This window comes from Gossypium hirsutum, chromosome D01 (assembly GCF_007990345.1).
Source record: "Gossypium hirsutum isolate 1008001.06 chromosome D01, Gossypium_hirsutum_v2.1, whole genome shotgun sequence".
Taxonomy (NCBI): Eukaryota; Viridiplantae; Streptophyta; class Magnoliopsida; order Malvales; family Malvaceae; genus Gossypium; species Gossypium hirsutum.
The window spans coordinates 22,458,296-22,471,131 of NC_053437.1; the positions used below are offsets into that span (position 1 = coordinate 22,458,296).

The 12,836-nt window shown below is 31.1% G+C and overlaps 1 protein-coding gene across 2 annotated transcripts; it reads right to left on the reverse strand.

The window, feature by feature from the left end:
- Positions 1-4,444: 4,444 nt before the first annotated feature.
- Positions 4,445-6,633, reverse strand: LOC107916964 (uncharacterized). Of its 2 annotated transcripts, XR_001689661.2 has the most exons (4): positions 6,229-6,633; positions 5,715-5,820; positions 4,869-4,935; positions 4,445-4,635 (listed from the first exon to the last, which is right to left on the reverse strand). XR_001689661.2 is itself a non-coding variant. In XM_041086436.1 (3 exons), exons 1-3 carry the CDS (start codon positions 6,336-6,338, stop codon positions 4,921-4,923), a joined length of 231 nt encoding a protein of 76 aa, XP_040942370.1. In that variant the 5' UTR covers positions 6,339-6,532; the 3' UTR covers positions 4,445-4,920. The 2 variants fall into 2 exon arrangements, 1 of the variants encoding a protein (XP_040942370.1); XM_041086436.1 differs by having other exon boundaries at positions 4,445-4,935; positions 6,229-6,532.
- Positions 6,634-12,836: the final 6,203 nt, after the last annotated feature.

Consider the following 12,836-nt stretch of genomic DNA (forward strand, 5'->3'; position numbering starts at 1 on the left):
CTTAACTTTTTACAATAGTGACACCTTTTGTCTCGTTTCTTTGATGCTATCAAAACAAAAGCTTGCCTATCTGCCTTGCTATCCAAATGAAGCTCATTGTCGAGTTTGTCTCTACTCAACAAATGACCCTTCACATCTTCAAATGAGAGTTTGTCTCTGCCATAAATCAGGGTCTCCTTGAAAAACTTGTATGAAGGGGGTAAAGAGCACAATAATAGCTTAGCTTGATCTTCATCATCAATATGAACCTCAACGTTCTTTAAATCATTTAAAAGAGTAATAAATTGACTGATGTGATCTCTAAGAAGCTTACCTTCGTTCATGCGAAACGTAAATAGATGTTGTTTCAACACTAAACGGTTAGCTAGAGACTTAGTCGCATAAAGAGTTTCTAACCTTTTCCACAAGGCGGATGAGGTCTTCTCCATCAATACATCTTACAATACCGTATTCGCGAGGCACAACTGGATTGCAGACAAAGCCTTTTCATCAAGCTCTTCCCATTCTGTTTTATTCAGATTCTTAGGCTTTTTCCTGGTAACAACCTTTTTCAAACCGGATTGAACTAGAATTGCCATCATCTGAACTTGCCACAGATTAAAATTTGTCTCACCATCGAACTTCTCAATTTCAAACCTTGTTGTTGTCATATCTGAATGGGCTGATCTTTGAACTAGCTCTGATACCACTTGTTAGGAATTGACCCGATTAAGCAACAAGTAACAAAAAAATAGCAGAATAAATTGCGAAATTGAATACACAAATTTAACGTGGAAAAACCCCTCTAAAGAGGATAAAAAACCACGGGCAAAGATAATTTTACTATAATGGAAAAAAAAACGAAGAGTACAAAAGATGGAGATAAAAACTAAACCCCAAAAACCCAAAAACAAAGAACTCTCAAAACGTAAACACAAAATTCTCTAAATGTGTTATGAGTTTTAATCTCTAATGGGTGTGTTTACTAAGGTTGTAAAAGAGCCTATTTATAGGCTAAATTCATATGTCAAATAATAATAAAATAATCTAAACTAATCAGTGTTTGACTGAAATAAATAAACAGAGTTTAACTAAAAGATTATTTTTCAAATTTGACTGAAAATAGGAGTCATACTTAACATCATCAAAGCTCATTTTCTGTTTCACCCGATGAACCCTAGTAAACAAACTCAGATACTCGAGTAGCTACACCACACTAGTTGCTAATTCGAGCTAAGTATATATATCAAGTTACCCATTCGGGCTAAACCTATATCACGACACATCAGGTCACTCCTCTAAGCTAAACCTATGTCACATAATATCCGAGAATTTTATAACAAATGTTGATCTAATTAACATTTGTAATATATCTCGTACAAGCATGCACAAGTCCTTATTGGCATGTCAATTGTATCCTAACATTTACTAAGTTCTCACAGGCATCAAGTTTCCACATATTTCAATATCAACCCTGTAATCATTTACATTTATATAACATACCCCGTAAAGTGGTCACATATAATGTTCCCATATCATGTAATCATCAGTGTTTACACATTTATACCATGTATTATTACATAATAACCAACATTACACAATATTCCAATTCAGTCCATCATTAGCTAGTTATACAAAATTCCATGATATTTCAATTATATACAAATATTCGTATAGTAAATTAAAAACAAGCATTCACATATAATAAAAAGTGAAATAGTAAGTTCCATATGAACTTACCTTATCAAAACATCAAACAAGTTGATTCTTCAAGGACTAATCAACAATTTTAGTTTTTTCTCGGTTAACTCCACTTTGATCCGATTTTGATATATATACCATTATTTTATACAATCAATCAATACTAAACATTTTCATAATATGTCATGAAATGAATGAATCTATACAAATTCATTTTTTGATACCCCTAAAATTTTGCATTTTCTTCAATTCAGTCTCTAAACTCGAGATAAGCATAGCTTTCAATTTCTAGCTTCGGATTAAAATCCAATTTCACATACTTTCATTAAGGACCATATACTTTCTATTTCTAACATAATTTCATGACATATTTTGCATTTATTCAATTTGGTCCCTAATGTAACAAAGTTAACAATTAAGATAAATTAACTTTACAATCTAGTCATTTTCATAATCTAAGCTTAAAATCTATTATGTCAAGCCTAATTCTTCAAGAAATCAACAATGACAACTTTCAAGAATTTTAATAGTTTTACAAATTGGTACATGGACTAGTTAAATCAAGTTCTCATAACCTCAAATTCATAAAAGTCACAAAAAATGACTTGAATTAACTTGCCAAATCATGGACGAATGATTCAACATTTTTCCTAGGTTTTTCTTCTTCAAGTTACGGCAAGGAGATGAAGATGAATAAATGGCTTTTACATGATTTTCCACTAACTTAGTATATATAGTTTAATTAAGATTCAGTTAAGCTAAATTAATTAACAAAATCATGGTTTATTTAACTTAAACTTATTTTAATTCAAGTTAGTGGATTTCATCAACATCATCCACTATCTAACATTTAAAAATGATTTAATTACCATTTTATACATGCGATTAATTGTTACTTGGCTACCTAAACCTTTGGCTAATTAAAAACCTTTAGCGATTGGACTTTTATAGTTTAGTCCGAGGCCTTAATTAACTATTAATTTGAAAATTTTGTTGGACCAACCTTTAATATATTTTTATATTATCTCCATAAATATTAATATTTAATATTTACGGACTCGATTTATAAAAATGGGATTTTGAAATCGTATTTTTCGGTACCACTAAAAATCAAGTCGTTACATGTTTTATAATTTAACCAATCAAAATTTATAATTGGTAGATTTTTTTCAGTGATAAATTTTGATAAGTTGAATTTCAAATTATTTAAATAAGAAAAATATTGTTATTTCAATTCAAATAATATTTTTAATTATTCTAAATATGTTTTACTATCTCAATACAAATTATTTGCTTTTAGATGAATATCTTAACTCGCAAATAAAATATTTTAAAAGTGAAGTAGATATCTAAATATTATTCATTGCCTTAAAAATATTTGAATCCTTAATATTTATTATCATAATTACAAATCAAATGCCCCTCAAATATTTGAATATGTCATCATTTCCTTAAGTCCACCACTATTGTCAAGAGTATGATCATTCTAAAGAAGATTGGTACAAAATAGAGAGCATGTGCACGATGATGGATGAAAGAATCTTACTTCATACATTAAATAGTGATCCAGTCAAATAATTATTTTGTCAATAACACTAGAAAAGTACAAAAATTGATGTATTTACAATATTAAAAATGGGTAAACTACACTAGTAGTCACCCAAATATGAAAAGTTACAAAATGATCAACCAACTATTATTAAATTTCTTTTTGGTCACTCAATTTGCTCTCCCTTCCTCCCTCTCTCTCTCTCTTTGCATCTAGCTTTTCTTCATGACATTGAGGGTTAATTTTAAAAGAATGAGAACATAAGAAAATTATTATCGTATATTTTTGGGTGTTTCTATTTTTTGTATATTTTCAATAAAATTTAGCTGATAAATATTTTTTTTAGCTTTTTAGGTGAAAGGGTAATAAAAAAAACAAAATTGCAAAAAAAAAAAGACCAAACTAACACAATGTGTAAATGTTGAAGGTTAGATTTTTTAGAATCAAGACTAAACTAACACAATGTATACATGTTGAGGACTAAAGATGCAATTATGTCAATTTTAAAAGCTACCACTGTTAGCCAACTAATTACCAAAAAAGAAAAAAATTGGATTTTTGGTGATCATTTTGTAGCATTTCATAGTTGAGTGACAAAAAAGAAATTTACTAATAATTGGGTGAGAATTTTGTAACTTTTCATAGCTAATAGACCAAAAAAAACTTTACTAATAGTTAGGTGACTACTAGTGTAGTTCACTCGTTAAAAAAATATTTAGAAATTGATTCAGTTTTTCTTAAAATATTTTTAAAATACAATTTTTATATCAAATTTTAAATGTGATTAGTGAAGGCATACTTTATTCCAAGATACAAATTTTTTATTATTTTTTACAATTTCTAATAATTTTTATATACATTTTTATATTTTTTATACTTTTCAGTAATTTTTCAGAATTTTTTAAAAAATTATAACACATTCTAAAAAAATGATAAACTATATAATATTTTATAATTTTATTTATATATTTATATATTTTTCTTTTGCAAATTTTAAAAGTTTATAAGTTTTTTTATAGATAATGGTGTCATTGTGACAACTACATAAAATTCGTGTCAATTTATAATTGGTTGTATATCTTAATTATTTTTTTGATAACCAAAGTATTGAACTGAAAATGTTGATAACTTTAAAATTGGAGTGGACAAGAAAATATTTTAAAATAAAAATGATTACATTTAAGCCATAAAATGTGAATACTCGAATAATGTTCATTTTACTTTTCAAATTATATTTTCTCGTAATCAGAAAAGAATAGAAGCGCAGTATCTGTACAGGAAACCAAGATTATTGTTTCAATTTTATACATTACAATTGAAAGAAAAGCAGAAACAAAAAATGCATTTGTAGTATTTACCACAATGAACTGGCAACATGAAAACCACACAAGAATCGTATTGTATTTCTGCACAACAGAAAAGAATTAAGTTAACCCACCGTCCAAACGAAGTGGTGTCTCAGAGAGGGAAAATTCTACCGTGAGCTTTTGCTAGAAATTTTGTTACACTTTTTGGAGCTCATGGTAGAATCCCGAAGACTGTCATTCATAAAGATAGAATGGTTGATTTCTGATACAACATCTATCTCTAATAGCGTGAAGAAACCTTAGACATCACTAGAGAACAGAATTAAATTTACCAATAAATACATGACCAGTTTTTGCTCAACAAAGGCTAACAAAGCTTCAACTTCAACCCATCTGCCACTGCAACAAAATCACCAACAAAAGGGTCAAATTTGTATACTGTTACAAATGATCCCCAAAGGAAATGGAATTATTTTCTAGGGTTGGATTGCATACACATGATGAACAAATCCTTGAATCTAACACTCACATCTATGTATGAGTAATATAGAAAGAAAACAGCAAACACTCATATCTCACACCAAAGTCCAAATAACATATAGAGAAAAGAACATGATACAATAGGTAAATGTATTATGAAGGCCTTGTACTAGGAGTTAGATTGCATTTTGCCCTCTCTACTAAAAGATTAAATAAATTAGTTCTTGTACATTAGATCAAAGAGTAAACTAGTCTGGTCCTTCTGTTAAAAATTTCATCCGTTTCTAATGTTAAAAATTGGTTCATGTATATCAGGATGAGATACATGTGGCACGTCATGTGTAACTTTCTAATTAGTCTGTCAGCAACACTAGTTTTTAACTGTAAAAAACTGTAGAAATGGATGAAATTTTTAACAGAAATGACTAATTTAGTCTTTGATCTAATGTATAGAGACTAATTTATTTATTTTTTCAATAAAGGGAGCAAAATATAATTTAAATCCTAATACTAGAGAAACCATAGTACTTTTACCTAACACAATAAGATAGAGCAAAACTTCCAATCCACACCACACCCCCATTCCACCCTCTACCTTCATCATTTTATGAAACAGAAATTATTTTAATTTTAATTACCATAAAAGATGAAAAACCATTATAGTTAAAATAAACATGAGCACATTAGTAAACAAAAACCTTCAAAGCAGGTTCGCCTTTATTAGAATTCGTGGATTGCTTTGCAGCAGCTTGTAGCTGTGCACGAGCAGCTCTTCCCGCAGCCGACTTTTCGAACTGCTCTTGCCTGCAATTTTCATCAATGATTCAAATGTGTAAAAGTCAAAAGTAAATTAACTGTTATAAAAGCAACCCGATTGCCAATACTCCGATCATGCTTCCTTCAATTTAACATCAAACCAGAAGAATAATCCAGGTTCTTTCAAACTTGTTACAACTAAAGAAGCCTTTCTCCTAAATTACAGACCAAAATTTGAAATATCTAATCTTTAATCTCCATAACAAAGTTTGCAAACCCTTTCTCTATTCCGATTCAAAACTCTACGACTAAGCAATTTTCATCGATAAAAGGATCAATCTTAGATTGCGACGAACGCCTAGCAAGCGAAAAAGAAAAGAATGGAAAAAAATAAATAGTTATAAAACCATAATTTTAGTTTCTTTGTCATATGCTAATAAGTATAACATAAAATACCTCCTCTGAGCAGCCTCGGCGGCTTTGGCACGAGCTTCGGCGGAGGCCAATCTATCTTGCTCCTTTCGCTGTTCTCGATTTCCGCCATCGAAGCAAGCGAAACAACCCATTTTTGTTTCTTTGTCCCCTTCGGGGTCTGATTTCCGTTGCCCCCTTTTTTTTTAATAGATTGCGGTTCCGTTTACTTAGTTCGCCCCACCACACACCAATAGGTTAACGCCTCGTCATAAAATAAATAACTCTCCGATCTTTTTGAAAGCTTTTCCCATTAACTAGCTAGCGGAATTTCGTTTCTATCTATCCATTCGTACTATAAAAAAAATTCAAAATAATTAAAAAATCAATTAAAATACTCGTGGAAGATATAATCAATTGAAAATTAACGATGAATTGAACATTTAGAATATGTTTTATCGTTGAAGCTCTGATAGATAATTAGATGTTGATATGAAATGTGACGTGATAATTAAAAAAATGATGTGCGACTATTGATGTATCATTGAAAAATACTGACATGGATTTAATTTTCATCTTTAATTATTTTTAAACAGTTTAATTGACTTTTAATTATTTAATTCTAAAAATTATTAAAATTTTGGAAAATTTATAAAATTTATATAAAAAAAACTAGATAAAATATAAAATATTGTTAATATGTTATGAAATATATGAAAATATTATATAAATCATATAAAAATTTATAAAATTTATTTAAAAAGTTATAAATATATATATAAAACTAAAGAGGTTTTAATTGGGAACTTAAAATGTGATGATAATAAGAATTCTATGAAACGCGGAGTAAAGGGATTGAAAGACAATAAATTTAGTGTTTGATAATTTAAGATAAGTGATGAACAATGGTTTTGGTTTTAGGCCCCCTTTGGATGGCAACGCACAACAGTGCGGTGGATTTTTTCTCCTTTAATATCAGTCTGACTGCACTGGAGTCAACTGAGACAGCCTTTGGATGTGTTGGCTGCGAGCACACACAGTGAGAGATTTCTACTGCACTGGACAGCCTTGGGCTGACTGGTGGATAAAGCAGCAGTTAGGACAAGCTGGGGCAATAGACATATTTAGGAGACAATAATACCATTACTTTAATTTATTAATTTACCATTTTATCCTTAGATGTTAAACTAATTTCTTTCCCAATCTTATTTGTTTTCAGATTTGGGAACAAAACAGCAGAAATCTCCCCTCGCTCTTGTTGGTTTCTCCCTTGTTTACTGGTTTGTCCCTCGTTTTTGCTAGTTTCTCCCCTCCTTTTACTTTGTTCTTGGTTGTGGGAGCTTAGGATATTCTGTTTCCTCTATCAAACTAACAAGTTAGAGATATCTTGTGTTTTTTTCCCTCTATTTTCTCATGCTCAACATTTACCTTTTTTCTCTATTGACAGGGGAAGTCTACATTTGAACGGTTGGTTAGAAAGTGTTATTCTTCCTTCAAGGTGAGATGATTTGCTGTCACTCACTGTTATTATTGTTGTTATTGTTATTGCTTTTCTTTTGAGTAGTCTGGTTCTAAATGATATATTGACCTTATCCCATAGGTAACAACATTTTATCTTTTGATCTTTGGACCTATAATTTAGCATGGTTTACAGTAATATTATTACTAACTATAATTTTAAGTCATACACAATGAAATTACCTAAACATCTAAACTCAAAAACATTATAACTTAAAGCTTGTAAGGCACAAATCGAATTTCCAAGGCTTTTAACACTTGCTTAAGCACAGAAAAAACACAAACAAATGCATGTAATTATTCCCGATAACGATCAAATTATACAATAGATTCAAAGTTAGAACAGAAAAAAAAGTGAAAGGAAGTTGAAAATAGTACCTCAAAGGAACTAGGATAGGAGTCAAATGGAGTCTCCCCTACTTCAATAGCATCAGTCCCCATTCAATATATATATCCCTGACTATATATAAACAAAGAACACTAGTCAATTAATTAAACAGATCAAAAACTGCAAACAAGCTATAAATGATAAAAATTGCAAACCAATCAATCTAGGAAGAAGGAGATTTAATTCATTGACCTGAAATTCAGCTGTCTTCTCAAAGGTAGTAATCTTATGCACAAATCCAAAAGCTAAAAATACATGCATTATTAAGTCCTTTAGAAAGATGAATGGAAAATAAATCAAGTAAAAGGACTCCAAAAAGTCATTACAACCTATAATTTCCAGTAACAAATTTGCCAAAAAATAAGGAATGGAGATAACTTCAACATACCAGGCCTTAAGCATCGAGACAGAAATAATAGATAATATTAACAGAATACACCTTGACAATTGCAGTGATGCATTTCAGATTTTCTAATGATGTTAACAAAAATTATAGAACATGTAAAATCTATGAGTTTGCCGAAGTACTAGAATGAAGTAAAGCATAAAAAGAAAAAGGATGAAAAAATTGATCTATATGTGCTAAGAATCAGCAAATCTTAAAAAAAAGCTAACAAAGGTATAAAAGATTTTACCCGAGCATAGAAGTAAACCACCATGGCACAAGTAATTCTAAAAAATTCAGGAAATAAATGATACCATACCAAGCAGCAAAATGAGCCAACATAGCATCTTAATCCATGAAATTTTTAATATGACATAAGAAAAGAAATGTTGAAGAAACAAAGTGGCTGACAAATGATACTAAGGAACATAAGTAAAATAGTATGAGAAAAGAATTGAGGAAATTATTTTAAAAGAAAGAGGAAAAAAACAAAATAAGAAAAAAATCGAACCTTGGTATGAGGCCAAAGTTGATCAGGAGACACATGCATTGTGCAACCTTCTTTACCCGATTCCCACTCCACAACAAAGCGAGCTAAGACACCTGATCCAAAGCCTATATTAAACAAAAACAAGAGGATCCTATTTTATGTGTTCAACAAGTTATCTACATTAAAAAGCCTATATTAAACAAAAATTCTGAGTGTTAAGGAGGAGTCCATGTAGCAGGGGAAAATGAATTTTAAGCATAATTGATTTCGTAATCCAGCCTATCTCCCCTAATTAACACCCAACATGAAAAGTCATTACATGTCTAGTAACAACTATGATTCCTACTGCTGCAAAGCTTGTTCTTTTTCTTGAAAGCATCAGCAGCAAAGTTTTGATGTGAAATAAGAGGTCTTTTTTCTTATTATTAAATTTCCATGTTTATGAAACGAGATGTAAACTGCTTTTAACCAAAAGCTAATCAACCAGGCAGTCTACAACACAGCTTAAATTGACTTTTGGCAATTATCTAATTTTATTTTATAATGGCAATCAACTATACGGTCTATTCATCTGTTTAGCTTCAATTAAAAACAATCAGTCTTTAAATTAATTAGCTTTAATGTTCTGGGCAAAAAGTTTTAGGCCATAAAGGTAGATTATTTTCTAAAACTGTAATTACATTAAAAACATAAACCACAAATATTAGTAAAAAACCTCAAACCTTAACTTATCTTTAAACCCCACAAACAAAAAAGGCAGCAAAGTACTAAAACCAACAGATTCCTCAAAACATAAAACAAAAAAAGATCTAGTGTAAGATTCATGACAATACATGCATCTATCAATTTCATGCTATAACCACACTATTGTATTTGTTTATACCTCGCCGGTATGAGAGAAGCAATCGTGGAGAAAAGTTTCATCCATCCAATGAACAAGGTCACCAACCCAGATCGTTTTAACCTTATCCGATTTACACCCTTGTTGCTGTTTCTGTTGTTGCTGCTACTGCTGTTGGTATTGTTGATAATGGGAATGGGAATGGGAAATGGGAATGGGAATGGGAATGGGAATGGGAATGGGTATTGCATGGGAATGGGAAATGGGAGGAGGGCACGGTAGAAGAGGGGAATCGATGGAAGAGGGGAGATGGGAATGGGAAATGGGAGGACGACACGGTGGAATGGGAAATTGGAATGGTTATTGCATGGGAATAAGAAATGGGAGGAGGGAACGGTGGAAGAGGGGAATGATGGAAGAGGGGAGATGGGAGATGGGAATGGAGAAATTGCATTGTATTTAAAATTTTAAAAATTAAAAAAAAATATAAAGTAGTCAATTAAAAAATTTGCAACTCTCCACTTTCATATATTAAAGGTTTTAACCAACATTTTTATTAAAGGTTACAACTTAGAGGTTCATAAAAAAATTTTGAAGGATAAGTATTTTCATACATTATATTAGTTTGTTTGTTCAAGTTACTGTATTTTCATACACAAACTTTAAGTGCTTAAGCAATGATAACATAATGGAAAGCATATACGAAAAAAAACAAAAGCTACTGAGCCCTTATTGGCAAATTCGGTACATGTATGTATGCATATGCAAGTGCATGTGGCTGACATGCAAAGCCAATTGCTTTTAAATTTTTGCTACCTTGCATGCAATAAGGACTTTGCAAACTTCATTAGCCAATACTAGCCTCTTGAACATCATCAACAAGCAATTAAAATTGAAAGGAAAAGGTAGATAAAATTAAGTACACAAGTAATAGAGAATAAAAGACTTTTAACTCAAATAGCAGATAAACACAAAAGCTATTTTGCATTACTTGTGATTAGAGTACGAATATTCCCTTAGTGTAATGATGTAGGACTTATTGCTAAAGAGTTATACATTTCCAATGAAATTAATCACCACTGCTTTTATATCTAATTATATATTTATGGTTTTATGTCTATTGACATTTAAAATCAAAATAATAATAGATGGAAAAGACACGAAATTTTGCGGAAGGAGATAGTAGCTTAGCAACAAAAGCTGTTTGGGATGATGAGTTGACATTGATATTTTGTGAACTTTGCGTGAATGAAGTCAATGCTGGCAATAGACCGACAACTCATCTAAACTCAAAAGGATGGGAAAATGTCATTGCTCTTTTTCAAGCAAAAACACAAAAAAATTATGGAAAACCTCAATTGAAAAATAAGTGGGATACATTAAAAAAGGAATGGAGGTTATGGAGGGAGTTGCTTAAGGAATCTACAGGTACTGGATGGTGTCCATCTAAAAAGACGGTCGATGCTACCGAAGAATGGTGGGCTGCAAAAATACAGGTTAGTGTTAACTTTATCATTATTTTAATGCATAAAGTTTATTGAAATTAATAATTTACAATTATAAAAATCTTAGTATAACATTTAACATTTAGCATTTTATGTAGGAAAATCCTGATTTTAAAGGATTTAAGAAGAAAGGAATTGAGCCACGATTGAATGAGTTAATGTGGCAAATGTTTGGTGGCATTGTAGCCACCGGAGAGAACGCATGGGCACCTTCGTCTGGTGTTCTTCCAAGTGGGGTTCCTATGGGAGATGATGCACCTTATGAGGGATTTGGTGATTCAGATGAACATAGTAACGAGAATGAAGGTATTCCCCCTGATGAGGTACCATCAAACCCTTCTCATGAAATCCCTAATCGAAGAAAGTAAACACTTGGGGCTGTACACGGTAAGGGAAAAAAATCAAGTTCAAGTAGAAAATCATCAAGAAATACATTAACTACTCAGATTGAGAAATTGTGTGAGAGTATGGCTAGTCCAAGGAAGTCAGTGAATGAAATTATTTTTCCTCACTCTCAATATACTATTTCAAATGCAATGGATGCTTTGCGTGCTTTGGGAGATGAAATTCCAAAAAGAGATGAACTGTACTATTTTGCCACCAAAATGTTCCAAATACCGGTGAAATGAGAAATGTTTTTGAACTTAGATCCAGATGATAGGGTTTGGTGGCTTCGACGTGAGTATGCTGAACAAAATCCAATTGCATCATTTTCATCCTTGGTAGCAACATCCTCATTTCCCTTCCAACCATACCATCAACCACCTCCATCATCAGCTCCTTAGAAATATTATTGTAATATAACTATACTACTTTTTTATATGTAAAACTAATGTATGCTACTTTTTATGTTTGGTATTTTTATGTTATGCTTTTAATCAAGTTTCTGTGTTGTATAGAATGTCACGAGATTTTAAAGGATTTATTTTCATTTGATTACTTTTTCAGGTTATGGATGAATTTAACAATATGTATAATAGTTTTGATATGAATTATGATACCTCTGAATTAAGTGAAGAAGTTCAACGAAGAATAGCCACAATTGTTACCCAAGTTAAGCACAACAATTATCATAATGAGGAAGAATATGTGTTAAGCAGTGTATTGGTACACCATGAAACTTATTTCACTATGCAACCGCGTATGGATTCAAATTATACTGGTCAAATGTGGGTGGACGAAGTATTAAATGGGCACGATGATCGTTGCATGATTAGTTTTAGGATGCCAAAAAATATATTTCACAGATTGTTGCATGATTTGCAAACAAATTATGGCTTAAAGAATGGGAAAGTATCGGCGATGGAGAATTTAGCATTATCATTGTACATTCTTGGAAATAGAGAATCAAATTCAAATGCAACAGAGCGATTTCAACGATTTGGGGAAACTGTTAGTCGAATTTTTACTGATATGTTGCATATATTTGCTCGAATGGGAATAGACACGATTAAACCCATTGAAGGTCAATTCGAGGAAGTACCGAACCATATTCGACATGATACAAGATATTGGCCTCACTTTAA

What these genes read in the sequence shown, in the direction of transcription:
- LOC107916964 (XM_041086436.1), bottom strand. Translation starts at nt 6,338, where the DNA reads ATGGGTTGTTTCGCTTGCTTCGATGGCGGAAATCGAGAACAGCGAAAG. An exon ending in GCCGAGGCTGCTCAGAGGAG is followed by an intron (nt 5,821 to 6,228) that starts GTATTTTATGTT and finishes TGAAAATTGCAG; the next exon opens with GCAAGAGCAGTTCGAAAAGT.